Here is an 18,265-nt window from a genome sequence, read left to right on the forward strand (position 1 = left end):
GATGTTCTTATCCTCTTCTGACTGTTTGGATGCTGCAGGCTGGAGCAAATGCACACAATGTTGTCTACTGCCTACATTATCTTACTACACACACTCCAAATGTACTTACTATCGGGGTGAAACTCTCCAATACTCTGTTACCAAGGCGACGCTCCAGGAAGCAGCAGGATGTAAACGTCTCCTCCAGTGGGAGGAGCTTCAGAGGTGGATTCCTGCTCCGCTATCCCAGACAGGATGTCTGCTGACACAGCACTGCATGACAACTGTGGTGTGGAGAAGGATTATGGGCTGTAGTGAAGTTTTTGTATGTTTCATCGGAGAGAGAGCGTGCAGAATAGACAAACACTCATTACCCTGTCTTCGTCCTGAAAGAATAAATAAAAATAAACACCAACAATAAATCGTTGCATGTAGTTCCATTGAAGTCTTAAAATACTCCAACAATGAGGGTAAAGGTTACATTGTTCCTCATGTGGATTTGACCTATGTCTTCCAGTCTCAGAGTGGTCCTCATGTCATTGTGGGGAGCAACAATGGCACTGACGTCACCAAGACCTGAATCAGGGTGGCTGATCCTGGAGGAAACACTTGAATGAGCTCACTGGTAGAGCTGTTAGTCTTCAGTCTGTCAGGTAGTCATATTGTCAAAACATGCTCTGGTAGTGAAGCACTGTCTGTTTCCCTTACTACTGTACCTAAAATAGATGAGAAATCACACCTTAAGCTTTCCAGTGCAATACGTTGAATGTGAACATGCTGGTGATCCTGTAGATTTTTTTTAGAAATGGTACCTGACTGGGCTAGTCATTAACAGTCGTGGGTCATTGCACTGGGGCTGTAGTAGTGAGGAATCCAAAGGCACTGGAGAGAAACTGATAACATATTCACACACACTACTTCCGCTGTAGGCTACATTCTTTCTGCAAGCCATTCTTTTTCTTTATTTCTTCTCTCTCGCTCTCTCTCTCTCTATCAGTCTCAGTCCATCCAATAAGCTGTGCTGGCCAGATAGTGTTTGTTTAGCCTGATAGCAGCCATGATAGGAGGTCAAAAGGAGGTCCCACCTCAGTACAGTATCCATGTTTCCCAACCTACCTACCTGGAAACCAACCATGGGCTCTGCAGTGTACAGGGTGTAGTGCCCTTTCTCAATGTCTCTCTATCACCCTCTTTCTCTCTCTACTTCTCTCCACCCAACCCCACTCCTCTACTTTTCTCTGTTCCCTCCTGGTACAGAGAGCAGGTACTGTGGAAGAGACCTCTGCTATGTTAGCCCGATCTCACCTCCTCCTCCAGTTCTCGTGTTTGCTTACTGTTCTCAATGAACGCCCCTCTAATAACACCTTCCTTTATCTTGGCTGAATGGCAGGAAAGCAGGACATTCTCTCCTTGTGTGTGTGTGTGTGTGTGTGTGGGGGGGGGGGGCAGTCACAGTACTGGAAGAAACGTCCTCAACCCTCCAGTTGAAATGACATGTTTCTGTTTCCTTCCCTACAAGCTGTACCTGTTTATCTTGGTAAGTTCACTAGAACTAGTTTCCTGGACACAGACTCTATATCAGTTTGTTTTTATCTAGGACTAGGACTATCATTAGGATGACTGTAGAACTAGAATTTGAGCTAGGACCAGGACTTGCTCTATAGGATGATCACTGGGCTTAGCACAAAGATTTGAGATAGAAAAGGGAGGAGGAACAGGACTAAAACTAGGACAAGGGACATGATTAGGACTAGGATTCAGATTACAATGAATAAATTACTACTAGAACCAGAACCAGGACTAGGGCTAGACCAGGACCAGTCTGTTTCTGGGAAACTGCTCATACATGTACTGTGCTGTGGTATAGATTGCAGTTCCTGTCGCCTGGTTCCTATTCCCAATACTAGCTGTCTCCTACCCTCAGTGCTAACTGTCTCCTAGTTTCGGTGTTAGCTGTCTAGTAGTTCCCAACCGCAGTGCTAGCTGCCTCCTAGTTTCTAGCCCCAGTGATTGCTATGCAGTAGTCTTCCATGTTCTCTTGAGCTATAGTCCACCTCCGTGGATAAATAAACATCTCATGAATAAGTAAATACGGCTGGGTGGTAGGGAGGATTCCCTGACCCCTGACTTCTGACCTGCAGCAGGTTCTGGTTAGCCAGTAGAAACAGAGCCCCAGGTCTTGTGGACGCTAGCGCAGGAATGCCCAGAGTCAACATGACCAGGGAGGATCACAGAGCCGATCAGCCACTAACGCAGGCCAGATGCAGATTGCCAGGGAAACAGACACCTCACTTCCTGTCATTCACAGTGAGGCTCACAGGAGTCTATCACTCTTTCAATGTATGACTCTCATTGTTGACACTATCTTTTCTCTTTCATTTTCTTTTTAGCTGTAAGGTCTCACTTATTGTTCTCTCTGTCTGTCTGTGAGAGATGAACTGTTCATTTTCTCTGCCTGTTTAATTGATCAGTTACCGTAGATTACCTCTGACCTCCTCAGGTAACAGCCCTGTTCTGACAAGTTCTGTCCTCATAGAGGCCTGTGTTAGCCTCACTGGCATGTTCTGCTGTAGAACTTCAAAGGCAGAAATGTGAATATGTAAACAGTGGTTGTCTTCTCAGAGAGATACTGGAACTGCAGACTCAGGCCTCTAACATGTATGTGTTGTTTGAACAGCCACACATGCAGTGTGCGGATGTGCAAAATGTATGTGTGGGTGTGTGTGTGCACATTGTGTGTATCTGTCTGTGTGTCTGTAGGCAATGGTGTGCAGGTTGTATGGTTCATGTTGTTTCACTGTACATTAGCGTTCTTTGCTTGGGGGACACTGGAGGAGTCCTCTAAAGCGTTCCTCACACAGGCCTGTGTGTGTGTGTGTGTGTGTATGTGTGTGTGTGTGTGTGTATGTGTGTCTTCCTTCCAGCGTGTTTTGTGGTGGAGTGGTGTTTTTGTGCCTGCTCTTCCATGAGAACACCTGAGCTCTCGAGTCGTTCAGCTTCTCTGGTGTGTGAGTGTGTATGTGTGTTTGTGTGTGTGTGTGTTGGGGAGGAGAGGGTAGCCATGCACGACAAAGTAGACTTTGATCACGTTGGAGTGTCACCAATGACTCTTCCCTCCCCTTCCTACAGAGCATCACTGCTAGCTAAAGCACAGGAGAGGAGCAGGGTTAGAGCAAGAGCAGGGTTACAGCAGGAGCAGGGTTAGAGCAAGTACGAGCTGCATCCGTAAGTTTGTCATCTCTGGGACTCTCCTCAGTGACCCATCATCCAGGTGATTGGGCTCGGTGATCGGTGCCAGTTCATTATTAGTGTGTTAGGAACGCCGTGAAACACGGAGAAAATGCTGAACATCCTGATCTCCTCCCTGGTGGATCCAGACAGGAACCTGCGCTTCAGACGGAGTGACCGGCTGGCCTCCATACTAGTACGTATGCTCCTACGTTCTCTCAGCACCAAGGGGACACCGAACCCAGGACTAGCTTTCATGACGATACTTTATGATGTGGTTAGCTTGTTAAATGATTTGAGTGGTTTAGAGAAAGAGGGGTTTAAATGATGAAGATTATCGTAATCTCCCGGGTTTCTGTACGCTGCCGGGTTTTCATCCATGGTCCTGAGTGCTGGGTTGTATCCCACGGCCACCTGCATGTGCAGATAGTCATGTGCCAAGCAAAAGAAAAAAACAAGGACAGACCTGAGTAAGAAAGAGAGAGAAAGAATTATGGAAAGAAAAGGAGAGTGAGACTAAATGTGCGAACCTAGTTTGTCAAAATGGCCGTTTGAAAACCAGGGCGCCTCAGTGCCATCAGCGCTAGCTGCCTACAGAGGCATGCATGCTGACGTTCCTCTGACGTCATTAAAAAATACACAATGAAATGGAACACAAGGATGGTGTAGTCTTGACTGACAGACAGCAGCACAGCTATAGTGCGAGTCGCTTGAGGGTTCCCTGCTTGTTGGGTTAATTTAGCAAATCTTTGGTATCTAAGGGACATGGTATCCTAATCGTCATGGCTGCACTAGAGGAGGGAACATTGTGTCTGTTTTTTCTTTCATATAACATTCCGGTTGGTATTCTGAGCAGACTAATGATCATGATTAGTGGTGATCAGGCAGCCAATATGGTAGGGTGTAGATACAACAACAACATTGCTGCCAGGTCTCCAACACACTCACACATGGCTCAGCCCCTTGAGAGTGAGCCAGCTCTCTCTCTCTCTCTCTCTCTCTCTCTCTCTCTCTCTAAGACATTCACCATAACACAATGCAACTAGTAACTTCCTGTCTCTGGGTGGTTCTGACAAGCCACAGGAAGTGGTCAGGGGGCACCAGTGGTTTCCTGTGTGGGCTCCAATTTGCCACAACTAGACCATCCAAAACCACAAGACTCTGTGATGTGAATTATTCTGCATACAATACATTTAAGTTACAGTTTAACTAGTTAGGATTCCAAAACTACAGGAAAGCACAGATAATGACTCTAGACTGCCATGTTTGGGGGATGTAACCTTTAAATCCTTAGTCATAGGTAAGGTTCTGCAGCCTACAGTCATGGAGGTTCACCTGGAAGCCTGTTACCATTCACTGCAGGGTTAATCTATTCATTGTATAGTTGTATTGTATAATATGTATTTGTTGTTTACAGTACGTTTGTCCTAGCAATTGCTAGAGTGGTATCTGACAAAAGCTACACTACTAAGCATCTGCACTATTAAGTAGGTTCATGTCCTAATTCTTGAGTCAATGGGGACGAGGGAACTTCAGCCGCAGGGTGTGCTCACAGTGTCAGCTCGAGTTAGTTAGCGCTCAAGGTGTTGTGAGTTACGGCAAGTTGGCCTTAAACGCAGAGCATTACACCCAACACAAGTACCAACCAACATCACCCAGCAGCCAGCGGGGGCTGGGGAGGAGAACGCACCACATCAGTGGGAGAGGGAGGGAAAGAGCGACATCCCGCTCCTCCTTTCAGAATGAGCTCTTTATTTCCCGGGGAAATTGTGCATAACGATGTGATCTATTTGCTGTACGAGACGTTGATAAGTGTATCCAAGTTCACGTTTGCACAAAATAGATCTGGTGTTTGTTTCAACGCGCCTAAGCATTTTAATTTGTTCTATAAAGCGTGTAGTTAAGCCCTGTTCCGTTTTACAAACGTTCTGGCACCCCTACTGAACTGCAATGGTCTGTTCCTGTCGACATGTCAGGATTGTTGCTTGGCGAGAGCCGAAGCGGCCAGACAGAGGCGTACTAAGCTTCCATTGCAGTTTTTCTGCGCTGGGTTTGCGGAGCGAGAGATACCAACATTTTTACTAATAGTTTAGCCTTCGACTTGGTTAGTAGAGACATTTTACAGTAAATATAAACATTTGGGTATTTCAAACGGAGTACAATTCACATATTTCAATGTATCTGGGGTGGAGCTGAAAGGAAAACTCCAGTGGACGGAAAATGATGAACTTTGGACTGTTCTCACACATTTTCGTGACATGTTTCTCGTCGTCTGGGAAAGAATAAAATAACACCGCCCGGCGTGGCGGCCGCTGGGCTTTATCAAGAAAAGGACTTTTCCGCAATTGGGTCAAATTGATATTAAAATAATTTACCGTGCGTTATTATTGGAACGGAGCAAGGGAGTAAAATGTCGGCAAAGGCTGCAGCTAACAAGGTAAGACAACCGATAAACCCAGGAAAACAATATGAATGCTTTACATCGCTCCCAGTGCATCAGTGAATTAACACATCACTCAAACCTGGACAAGAACCTATGGGATGCTATAATAGCTTGCTAATTCAACATGCCAATCTCAAAGCCAGTATTCCATCAATATCCAAGTCAGCGTATCGGCAATGTAGGCTACCTCAACTTTATTTACGTTCTTACATAGTGAACAGGCTGTTGAGATTATAAGGGTTGGGGACCTCAGCATCTTCTAGAAGTGTCCTTAATCAAAATAAAGAACTTATTTGATCTGTAGATGATGATACGTAGCCTAAAGCAGCAGTAGAATTTCTGACATTTTTGCCCGTGCCCTGGACAAAACACCTGTTGATACATATAAGGTAATCTAGCCTACTTTAGAACGGGTGTTTTTACTTTGTGGGAATTTGCCAAAATGCAATGTTGTTCCTCTCCAAGTCTTTATTGGGAAGCAGAGTAATTAGAGGCCAATCATGCGGTGAAACATTGTAACGGTTGCTGTTTCCGAAGCCCGCGTAAAGTAGTGTTTGTCTTTCTAGTGGCAGTGTTGTTCGATAGCAAAGCTAAACTATTTCACGTCGTTCTGCGTCACTCTACGGTGCACATTTCCCTGTAGTGTGTGTGTGTGTGTGTGTGTGTGTTTGTACACAGGCCTTGACAGATTTCAGAGTGAATTAGGTCAGGTTATCGTCAGGCAGTCACTGTAACCTATTTGAAAGTGTCTATTTTGTACGAAATCCTTCGGTCATTCTCTGCTCATATGCAAATCTAGCAGGTGTTTGTCGACTGAGTCGCCGTCGTCCTACGTCAAGGTGACAGTTTTGATATTAATATCAAGCTGTGGACATATCTGCTTCAAATACTTCTGGAGAAGTAGGCTACCTGCCAACATATTTCTACTACTCCTTCTACACTTTTTTCCAACCTGGGGTGGATTGACAGGGCAAGAGTGTGTAGGCCTACAGTTGGTTCAACATAAGATTCAGGTTTGGTCAGTTCTTCCAGTCGAGCTACTGCGGCAACGGGGAGAGTGTTTGCGTGTCCTGGATGTAGTGAGAGTAAACCTGAGTGCCAGTTCGATAATGGCCGAATGGACTATGGAATGAGTTATTACTTAGGTGAGCCATAAATCTCAGATGAAATCGTTTTAATTGTCGATGCTAGACTGGAGTGAGCCTCTGTAGTCTTGTTTGTGTTCTTACCACAGCCTTCTTCCATCCAGACCACCATCTTTTCATGTTTCTAATATATTTATCTTACACAGTTTTATAGTATGTTTAATAAACAAATATTGCAATGCCAATGCCTTCCCCCATGCAGGTCATGTCTGCGCCTACCTGAATAGGTTAGGAGGTTAGACTGCTCTCATACCAATTACATTCCAGTGGTGAGAGTCACATTCTAGTGGTGACTCATATTCTCACCAGAGAATCATATTCTAAAGAGCCACATTCTGAATCGAGAGCCATATTCTCAAAAGAGAGCCAAATTTCGAGTATAGATTCATATTCTCAGTACTGTGTCCCATACAAAGAATGTTATCACAGAGGGTGTGTACAGTCAGCACAGTATGTGACAGGGATTTGAGTCATTCTGCAATCAACACAGTGACTAGGATGGATATTATGGTTTGTGAGGAGTATCAGTCGTCATCACCACATGTGGGTGTGTCAGTCAGAGCTAAGGAATTTTGTTATCAGCCAATCAGCCTCCAGCTGCTCTCACAAACAGGAAGGAACCCTGCAGAGCTCCCCCTCCCCAGGGCCAGGTCACATGATGTGGCCGACAGTGAGCGTTCAGCTGACACCAAGGAGGATGTAGGTTTGTGTGGATGACCATGTTGTAATCTTATCTAAACATGAAGCCTAATATGCAACACCGACTTATTATAATGATAGGTAGTACTTCTAAGCTGTTATTTACTTATCAAACACAGTTTCCTGTCCTAGAGGAAGTATTGGTGTGAGAGAAGGGATAAGAAGAGTGATGGGAGAGGGAGATGGCAGAGCAGAGCTTGTGCCGTGGCTGCAGGGAGTGATGGCGACGAGCAGGAGGTCCTGCAGGTCCAGAGTACCATGCTTCTCCAGCAGGTCTATTGGTGTTAGAGAAGGCAGTAATGCGGTGGACTGGACACAGCCAAGAATCAAAATATACACATGAGTTTTGCTACTCCAGTGCATTTAAGTCTGTCCTCATTCCTCATTGCCTGCCTGGTGTCCTCTCTCTCTCTTTCTCTCTTTATATATTTCTCCCTAATGCATGCTGTGCTGAGAGCATAGCAAGAAAACAACATAATTTATAGTATCAGGACAGCTCTATAAATAGAGCCTGACTAGCGTGGTGTTTAGAGGAGAGGGAGATGGTGATGGAGAGGGAGAGGGAGAGGGAGAGAGTTTGAGTTAATTAAAAGCCTCACATTTGGCCCCGGATGGTTTGTGTTTTTCTTTGAAGATTAAACATCTCCTGTCAGGGCTCCGGACTAACTTTTTTTACTAGGAGCACAGTAGCCCCTGACTGAACATTTTAGGAGCGCAAGCAGAACATTTAGGGGCACAACTTATATTGACCTGCAATGCATTTATTAATGTAACTAGAGAGGGTACAATTTAGTGGCAATGGTTTAGACCCCTTTTAGGAGTGCTCAAGAACCCCTAAATTTAATCTCAGCACCACTAAAAATGTATTTTCATTTGATGCTGGTAGTTAATGAAGAAAAGGACATCCTTAGTGTTTTCATTCAATATTTTGCATAATAATACATTAATGTATAAATTGTTATCCGGTGAAATTAGGGATTTATATTAGCAAGGGGGTTTACGTTTAGCACTTTTGCAAGGCACTGTATTCATGTCACATTCTCATTGGGGGCTGAGCCCCCATAAAGGTCTGATCCTAGAATCGCCCCTGGGACAATTTCTGGGGAAATTGTGGGGTGTGCCTGCGTCGGTTAGCCTGGCTACCAGCCCAACTTCTCCCCGCCCACAAAAAAATTTGGTCGGGAAGTTGGGTCTGGAGGGTCTCGTATTGGGGAACAACTACAGAAAACCAGAATCTGGGCGTACCAATGAAACTGCCAGGGCGGGCTTTATGATGATGGACAGATGATCAACAGTAAGTAATCACCCACGTCACAAAAGAGCGCTTAAGTTGAATTCGTTTTGAACAAATAACATATTACGTTGCTCTGATTGGTTGTAGGTCTATCCAATTGAGCGAAGAGGCATTTATTTTCCAGGCTCGTTTGAAACACGCCCTGTAGTCAAAGTGCAACGGAGAGTTCTCAGACTCATATTCTGACTAGAATTATGAGTATGACAACGTCAGGCTATGCGTCGGTTGCAGATGCGTCCGTTTTTTACTGTCATTTTTACAACTGATATACAGCGACACACCATAAAAGCTTGAGTTTAAATACATTATTCAATGTGACATTACGTACTGTACATGCAAGTCTTAGCTAAATGACTTAAATGTATGATGCACGTTTCAATCAGTCTTCCGACACCACAACACGACACTTGCTAAGTATAACAGCGCAACAGCTCAAACACAGGCAGGGATACAGTAGCAACGCTAGTGCTAAATAAGTATTTAGATGCTGGGCTCCATGACGCCGGGTAAGAAGGGCTCGTGAAACTGTTCACCAAAAGAACGAAGGGGAGCCCACTTCTCTGGCAGATTACGACGTTCGTAGGAACTTAACGAAAAATAGGCTAAACTTTCCAAGACTTTTAGCAACAGTATACAGAAAGAACACTGATATCGCTGTCTGACTAAAACGTCGTATCTACGCGTTGTTGCTAACGTGTGCTGACATTGTGCACACCCAATGAATTCAAAATGTGTAGGTCGCACATGCGCGAGTGTTTGTAAAAAATGCTTGCACTGTCTCAAAAACTGGTCGCAAAATGCGACCATTTGGTCGCAGTCTGGAGCCCTGCCTGTTAACATCAGCTATGGAGGGAGATGTAATTAGGCTGAAGAGAGAGAGAGAGAGAGAGAGATAGGGAGATAGAAAGGAAGAAGAGAGAGAGGGGGTTGATGTTTTTGTTCTCTCTAGTGTCTGGCTCTGCACCCTTAATTGTCAGAGATGGAGGGAAGGAGGTCGTTGCTGAGGGGGCTTTGTAGTGCAGATGAGCTCTATCTCTGTGACAGGCCTGTCTTTGTAGGTGGGCCTCCTGGTGCATTGGGTGAGGATCCTTCATGATGATCATGATGATGATAGAAGTTCAGCCCCCAGCACCACTTCCGTGTTCTATCTCTGTTCTACATTTACATTTAGTCATTTAGCAAACGCTCTTATCCAGAGCGTCTAATAGCTAGATTCCCTAACCGCTCAGCCATCTGACTCCCTGTTCTGGTGGGGTTAGGTTGCCGTAGATACAGCAATGACTATGGCAGTTGTCAGAGCCGCAGATCCTGCTGTCTCGCTGCAGAAGGAGAGTAGAGGCACCGGGTGGAAGGGAGCGGGGCACTGGAAGGGAGACCTGAGAGGGGAGAGATTATGTGTGAGGGGGCAGAATGGAAGGAGGAAGAGAAGGAGGGAGGGAGGGAGGGAGGAGGAGGGAGATGCACTGGCCCTAGTCTAATCTGAATCACACGGAGGGTCTTAAGAAGCTCTCTTCATCTTCATCATCATAACATTACAGCCTGGAGACTCTCTTCCATGATTCTCTCGCTCTCCCTTTCTCTACCCCCCCTCCATGTCTGACTGAAATTTTAATAAAATCTCTCACGCTTTCTGTTCTGAGCAGAGGAGTCGACTGGATATTCCATTTCTCTCATCCCTTAATAGTGGAATTTTACAGAAAGCATTCCACCACGGCCTTGTTTGTGTGTATAATAAGTGACAGGAAGCTGTGTGTGTAACAGGTCATTAAGGACAATTAGATCTTAGTTCTGTATAAACAGGATACCACACACACAGAAAAGACCCACTCTGCTATCTCTTTCCCCTTTTCTCCCACACAGAGAGAAAGGGAAAAATAGTGAGAGAGTAAAAAGGAGGTTGAAGGGGAGTGAGAGACAGAGAGACAGAGTGAGTAAGAGAGTGCATAGCCTCTGAAGTCCAGGGGGAGTGTAGCAACAACAACAGTAACTCATTGATTCCCAACATGCAGTAGGAGTGGGCGGAGCCTGGGGCTGAGGGAGGGGGAGACATGAACGTGAGAAAAGAGACATAAAAGCGATTGAGAGAAACTTTTCATTTGAGACAGAGAGACAGCTAAAGAGACAAACAGAAGGAAGGAGAGAGTGGTTGTTGAGGCTGTGGTTGAGGCCATGGCTGCTTATCAGTACATTCCTGGAGGTTGTAATGGTGTAGAGGCTGATAGCTTGCTGATTTACGATTGGCTATTCCAGAAGCTGCTGTGGTCTGTGTATCATCCTTGTTATGCCTCTCCTAGTCTCGACTAACTCCTCCGTCCTCTACTAGCCTCTCCTGGCCTCTATCAACCTATTTTTGGTTTTCCTTGCACCGACCAACCTTTCTAAGGCTCTCCCACCCTCGCCTGACCTCTATCAACCTCCCCTGAACTCTACCGATCTCTTCTGGGTTCTGCCAGTCTCTCCTGGACTCTACCAGCCTCTCCTGGCCCCTTGTGTCATACTGCCTGGTTGCCTGGCTGTTGGAAAGTTAGGCCTCTGCAGGCTGTTGTAGTTGAGGACAGTTAGAGTGTGGGTGAGCGGGGATGACTTTGCTGCTAGGGTGGGGATGACTGGGATGGGGCTGTATTGTGTGTGTGGGTCACTGAAGATCTCAGCTGCACATCAGCCCCTGGCTCAGCGGACATTATCCCCCTGTACTCCTCTACCAGAGTGGGGGAGGATGTGTGTGTGTGTGTGTGTGTGTGTGTGTGAGGGTCAGTATGGAGGCTCCATGTCCTACAGGGCAGCAGCATCCTGGCACCCTCCTACAGCTCACCCTACTGGCTAGTCTTCTGCAGTTCAGTCCCGCTGGCCTTGTTTGTCTCCCTCTCTCCAAACATACACTCTCTCTCTCTGTCCCTCTCTTCCCTCATTTCTCTGTCTCTCTCCCCCTCTCAATCTCTCCCTTTATCTCTCTCTCCTCCCCCCACTCTCTCCGTGTGTGAGAGATAGGGATTCCTTCAGAGGGGAACATGCTCCAGATTAACAGTTTAATCCAAATGCAGGATTATAGGTTTTTATTTTATTCCCCATGACTGTTAACATCAGAGAGATGGTGTGTGTGTGTGTATATCTATACAGTGTGTTGGGAAATAGTGTGTCAGTGTGTTGGTTTGTTTCTTCAGTCCACCACACACCTCCCCTCTCTTCTCCTCATCTCCCATCCTCCTCACCTTACCTTTTCTGCTCTCTCACTGCTCTACTCCTGTCTCTTTTCTCTCTCTCTCCACTCAAATAGATACAAAGCTCACCTCCTCTCGGTCACAATAAACACACACACAGACATCATCTCTCTCTCTCTTTCTATCTTTTTCTCACTCACTCACTCACTCACTCACTCACTCACACACACATACACACCACATACAAAAAGACACAGCTTGTCTTCAGACCTGCCGGGTACGACTCTGAACACTGTCTTTTTTCACTTCCCTGGGCCAGCAATTCCCTGCCTCTGTGACCAGTCATCCTCATCCTCATCCTCATCCTGGTGGTGTTAGCAGGACCTGGGACAGTGGAGCAGCAGAGCAGTGTTTGATCCGGTTAAGCTCTTCTTGACAATCCAGCTATTAATAGTTCTTATTGAGAGTGCCAAACACTGGCACAGACTCATGGGCTTGCTGAAGCATTTCAGACTATCAGTCGCCTATCAGACAACTACACCATCCAACCAGAGACAGTCTCAGGTCCCAGTATCCTATCAGATAAAGACAGGCCTTTTGCGACCCTCCCTTGTGACATTTCTGTATTAAACGTAACCGTGGCAACCACAGCGGTCCTTAGATTGAATCCCAAAGGAAGAAGGGACCAAAACACAGCTGCATCCTCTCTAAAGACACAAACAATCACAGTTATACACTCACAAATACACACTCACACACTGGAAGGGGAGTATGATCTGTATTATTTTGTTCTGTAAGTCAGTATAGTTGTGTAGTATTTCGACAAGTTCAGTATTTAGTGGTGTTACAGATGCTCATTGTGATATCATCACATGATGACGTCTGACATCATCACATAATCACATGGGCCAGTGTGCTTCCCAAAGTGGATGCTAGGTAGACTAGACGTTCTGTGCCAGGTCCTGGTGTTGTACTGTGTGACAGGCTAGAAGGCTGTGTGCCTATGTCCAGGTTCAAGCCTTCTCTGGAAGTACAGATCACTCCCCTGGATAGGAAGTGCTGTTCCTGTGGCCCGGCACTTCTCTCAGTGACTTCATGTTCCCGTGAGGCTGCTCCATGTTTCCTCCTTCTGCCAGTTCTTGCTTGAAACACACACACACACACACACACACAACTATTGGATTGAAAGATTCTGGTCTGTTGTTACCTGATTTGAGTGTAGTCCAGTTGACGCAGACACTGCCCTTTGCTCTCTGAGTAACGTGGGACACACCCTTGCCAATGCCTGTGGGTGATGGGGTCAGTGAGTAACCGCAGGTCAGTCATCATGGCTCTACTATATATAGTAGCTGTGTTTCCCGTTGTTGTAGAGGAGTAATGAGGTGAAGCAGTAAACGTTTAACGTTTAACTTTATTGCTTGTCCACGAACGCGCGCACACACACACACACACACACACACACAATGGGCTGGGCCTCTTTGACCACTTCAGCCTGGCTTCAGACCAGGCTTGCCTCAATGGGAATGTAAAAATATCTATTCTCCTCTCGCTCTCGCTCTCGCTCTCGCTCTCTCTCTCCTCCCTCCCTCTCTCTCTCTTTCTCTCCCTCCATATTTTCCTCCTCTCCCTTTCTGTCCTCCTTTCTCCCTCTCCAACATCAACAGCAGCATTGTTCTCCTGAACACTTCCTTCTCTGGTTCTCTCTCTCTGTCTCTCTGTCTCTCTGTCTCTCTGTCTCTCTGTCTCTCTGTCTCTCTGTCTCTCTGTCTCTCTGTCTCTCTGTCTCTCTCTCTCTCTGTCTCTCTCTCTCTCTCTCTCTCTCTCTCTCTCTCTCTCTCTCTGTCTCTCTCTCTCTCTCTCTCTCTCTCTCTCTGTCTCTGTGTCTCTGTTTCTCGTTCTCTCACCTCAAAGGGAGACACTGTTTATGTTCTTCCTCTGGATGTTTGTCTTGGCCCTGAGGTGTCCTAAGCCAGGCTTTACTGGAACCTTCTAGAATGTGATGGCATTGATAGCCTCAGTGTGGTTCAGATCCCTGTGTATGGCAGACAGCTGGACTTCTGACCAGAGGGACCCTGTCACTGTCTGCTGCTTGGGGCCATCGGGTAACCATCGGATGATCTGGTCTCTCCCTCTGTCTCAGTCAGTTCTGCATCCTAAGTTCATTTTAGCTTTATTGGCCTGACTAACAGGTCAACTTGGTGTGTGTGCTGCCCCCCCCTTCCCCCACCACCAGAGCAACTTCAGACTGAGATAATGAATTACTTAAACCTCCAAAGTAAAATCCCACTGGAGCAAGCATCTACTTGAAGGAATACTCTCTGTCTTCATGTACCTGTCTTACTCTCCCTCCCTCCCTCCCCCACACACTAGACTCTACTCAGTCATCCATACCAAGACAGGGGAAGAGATACTTTATTTGGACCCGGCAGCTTCTCTGTGTGTGTGTATCTACAACACCTGGGCTCTGAGTGTGTGTGTGTGATAAATATATCATCAGCCATAGTTTTATAGGTCCTGTTCCATGCTGGTATTGTGTCTCTTTCTCTCGCTCACATAAATCTATCTATACATACTGTCTATGTATACCTCAGGCTTGGCCTTGCTCTCTTCCTCACCTCCCTCTTACCACTCCTAACACCCTCCCCCTTCTCCTCTACCCCTTCCTCACCACCAGTCCACAAGGACAACCCCTCCCTCCCTCCCTCCCTCCCTCCCTCCCTCCCTCCCTCCCTCCCTCCCTCCCTCCCTCCCTCCCTCCCTCCCTCCCTCCCTCCCTCCCTCCCTCCCTCCCTCCCTCCCTCCCTCCCTCCCTCCCTCCCTCCCTCCCTCCCTCCCTCCCTCCCTCCCTCCCTCCCTCCCTCCCTCCCTCCCTCCCTCCCTCCCTCCCTCCCTCCCTCCCTCCCTCCCTGTACAAGGACAAGGCCAGTATGTCACATGGGCCCCTGGTGGTCATGGTTCTCATGCCCCCCCCCCCTCCCAGCTCCAGTTCTGCTCTACGGAGATGAGGTTCTGAATGGACGTATGAATGTACGACCCTCCTCTTGACAAAACATTCTACAGGAATGTGTGTGTTTGGGGGGGGGGGGGCTGTGGCTAAGTGGGTCACGTCCCCTCACACATAATAGAACTTCAACTGTTGGAGTTGGAGGGGCAGACAGGGAGGGTAGGGAGGGACACACACACACACACTCTTACACACAGCTGCTGCTCCAGTAATGGACATGAATAACATCCTCATTTGGCTGCTGTAGAAACCAGGATGGAAACCAGGGGTGAAGGGTTAACTGGGTTTGATACAGCTGGCTCAGGGAACCACAACACCACACACACACACACACACACACTCATAATAATAATAACTTAGATAATACAGCACACGAGTAATGACAATTGCACACAGATAGGTCCTCTGGGAAAATGATGATGAGGATGTTATATGGATGTCTGATAATAACCTGACAATACTGACCTCTCTCTCCTCTCCCTCTTTCTCAGAGTGCTGCTATGGAAGAAACAGTCATATGGGAACAACACACTGTGACCCTACACAGGGTAAGACTCAGGACCCTTTATTCCTCTCTTCCCTCTCCCATCGCTCTCCCTTTCTCCTCTCTCTACTCCCTCTCCTTCTCTCGTACTTCTCCTTTACTTCCCTTCTCTTCTCTACCTAGTACCCCCCACACACACACACACTTCTCTCCCCCCACCCCCCAGCCGCAGATTGTAAGAGCAGGAAGTAGAGGAATGGAACAATGGTCCGAGAACACAGATGTCAGGAAGCTTCCAGCATCCACTTCCTGAGTGTTCCTGTTCACTTCCTGTCAGGCCGACATCTTAGAGTGTGGTCTGTTGGACTGTGGGGGCGGACGAGGGAGACCATGTTGACAGCACAATCTCACCTCCAAAGCAGAGGACTCCAGCTCTGTCATTAAAACCTCCTGTATTGACACAGTCACAACAGAGCTTCTTTTAAGTCTGTGTTATTATACTACTGCTGTTTTCGATGCTCCTCCCAGCCCCAGTGAAACCCTGTAATACAGAGCTTTTAAATAACAAGATGACCTGCTCTAATAGCACCTTGAGCTGGCCAGGGTGTGTGTGTGTGTTATTAAAACTGTCTGGAGGAGAGGGGAGAGGGGGAGGGCAGGCCTGGGCAGACCTACAGGGGCTTCACATGTTTATTTGTCATGTTCTCACGATTGCATCCTGTTCTTGATATGAATGCATGTTTCTGTGAATTGTGTGCGTATGCGTGAGCAGGCTCCAGGGTTTGGGTTTGGCATCGCTATCTCAGGTGGCAGAGACAACCCTCACTTTCAGAGCGGTGAGACGTCCATCGTTATATCTGACGTGCTGAAGGGAGGCCCAGCTGAGGGGCTGCTGCAGTAAGTACAGCCCACACACCTTCTGGTGTGTGCATGCGTGTGTGTGTGTGTTGATATGTGCTGTACGCCTTGCAATATCCATGGATGGTTTGTGACCGTGGCTTGGTTCTGTCCCCTAGGGAGAATGACCGCGTGGTCATGGTCAACGCTGTCTCCATGGACAACGTGGAACATGCCTACGCTGTGCAGCAGCTCCGCAAGAGTGGCAAGAACGCAAAGATCGTGAGTAGACCCCGACACAGAGACCGTTGTTCTCGAACGCACGCTTGGTCATCGGCGCCACCGCGCCCGTCAGAGCTCCAACCCTTCTCACGCCGCTTCCCGCTTCCCGTCCTCAGACGATCCGCAGGAAGAGGAAGGTGCAGATCCCGGTGTCGCGGCCGGGCGACCGGGAGACCATGTCGGAGCACAAGGAGGACAGCGAGGAGGACGACGGCTACGACGAGCGCAGCGGGCGCGGGGGCTACGGGGGCGCCGGCGGGGGCGCGGGGAGGCGGGGGGAGCGGAGCAGCAGCGGCAAGAGGGACCGCAGCGCATCCCGGGAGAGGAGCGCGTCGCCGCGCTCCGACAGGCGCTCGCAGACGTCCTCGGTCCCGCCCCGGCCCGCCAAGGTCACCCTCGTCAAGTCTCGCAAGAATGAAGGTGGGCAACACAATGTCGGGGGCAGAGGTACAGCAAAGACGACTCACCTAACAGTATCTATGTAGATCTATATCTATCTGTCTGTATGTGTCTGTATATTTCCCCCACCCTCCCCCAGACAGGACATTGTCACACTCTCTCTGTTGTTTTCGTTGCTCCTTAAAGCAGAGTACGGGCTGCGTCTGGCCAGCCACATCTTTGTGAAGGACATCTCCCCAGAGAGCCTGGCGGCCCGAGACGGCAACATCCAGGAGGGGGATGTGGTGCTGAAGGTGAGGGGAGGAGGGGGAGGAGGAGAGGGGAGGAGAGGGGAGGAGGAGAGGGGGAGAGTGGGAGGGGCTTTGGGGCTTCAGGTAGAGGGTGCATGAACGGAGAGATGAAGCCAGGCTGCTTTATTTCTGTCTCTGTGTGTGTGTGTGTGTGTGTGTGTTCACATGGGAGCAGAGTGAGGTCACAGGACCTCAGCATTCCTCGAACCAGCCAGGGATTCCAGAATACCAAACATTCCACACTTCCTTTATTCTGGAGCATCCAGTCTGTACTGGACTGGAGAGATCAGCCTCATTAACTGGGGTCTCTCTATCAGTGTTCCCAGCCAGCTCACTGCTCTCCCACTCCAGTCTCACCACAGCCCTCTACACATGGAGTACTGCGCAGTAATGGCTAAGATACTAGGAGATACTAGATGTGTGTGTGATTTGGGTCCTTGTAAAGACTTAAACCTGCTCCACCTTGAAGACTAATACAGTCCCAAAGCATGTAGTCATGTGATTATGATGCTATCTCTCTCTCCTCAGATTAACGGCACTGTGACAGAGAACCTGTCTCTGATCGATGCTAAGAAGCTGATTGAGAGGTCAAAGGGCAAGTTAAAGATGGTGGTCCAGAGAGACGACCGAGCTACCCTGCTCAACATCCCCGACATGGACGACAGCATCCCCTCCGCCAACAACTCTGACAGAGACGGTGAGGACAGCACTGAGCGTGCCCTGCAGGAACGTCACACTGGGCACGCTCAGTGGGAGAGCCTTGTGAAGCCCCCACTGTGAGCTCAGTCCTAATAGAGTAATATGAATTGTCATTGATTTCCAATGTCTCCGCAGACATTTCAGAAATACATTCTTTGACGTCAGACCATTCCAATCGATCCCACGATCGATCCCATGATCGTGGGCGGGGCAGTCGCTCTCGGTCACCTGCCAGGTCTGAACACTCAGACCTCTCCAGACACTCCCCTCGCCAGATCAGCAACGGCAGGTAGGACTACACACACATCCTCCCTCTCTCTCTCT

The 18,265-nt window shown here is 48.0% G+C and overlaps 1 protein-coding gene across 10 annotated transcripts in view; it reads left to right on the plus strand.

Annotated features, from left to right (window-relative positions):
* Positions 1-5,214: 5,214 nt before the first annotated feature.
* Positions 5,215-18,265, plus strand: part of tjp1a (tight junction protein 1a) — a 31,743-nt gene continuing 18,692 nt past the window's right edge. For 4 of the 10 annotated variants that reach the window (XM_084681727.1, XM_084681731.1, XM_084681735.1 and 1 more), the window contains exons 1-8: positions 5,215-5,644; positions 15,442-15,498; positions 16,207-16,331; positions 16,451-16,553; positions 16,670-17,000; positions 17,139-17,245; positions 17,771-17,939; positions 18,077-18,230. In XM_084681727.1, coding sequence (XP_084537853.1) covers positions 5,618-5,644; positions 15,442-15,498; positions 16,207-16,331; positions 16,451-16,553; positions 16,670-17,000; positions 17,139-17,245; positions 17,771-17,939; positions 18,077-18,230 — 1,073 coding nt within the window. In that variant the 5' untranslated portion in view covers positions 5,215-5,617. The remainder of the gene's footprint in view (positions 5,645-15,441; positions 15,499-16,206; positions 16,332-16,450; positions 16,554-16,669; positions 17,001-17,138; positions 17,246-17,770; positions 17,940-18,076; positions 18,231-18,265) is intronic. The other 6 variants (XM_084681730.1, XM_084681733.1, XM_084681736.1 and 3 more) reach the window with 2 other exon arrangements.

This window comes from Hypomesus nipponensis, chromosome 19 (assembly GCF_054491055.1).
Source record: "Hypomesus nipponensis isolate SF chromosome 19, ASM5449105v1, whole genome shotgun sequence".
Lineage (NCBI taxonomy): Eukaryota > Metazoa > Chordata > Actinopteri > Osmeriformes > Osmeridae > Hypomesus > Hypomesus nipponensis.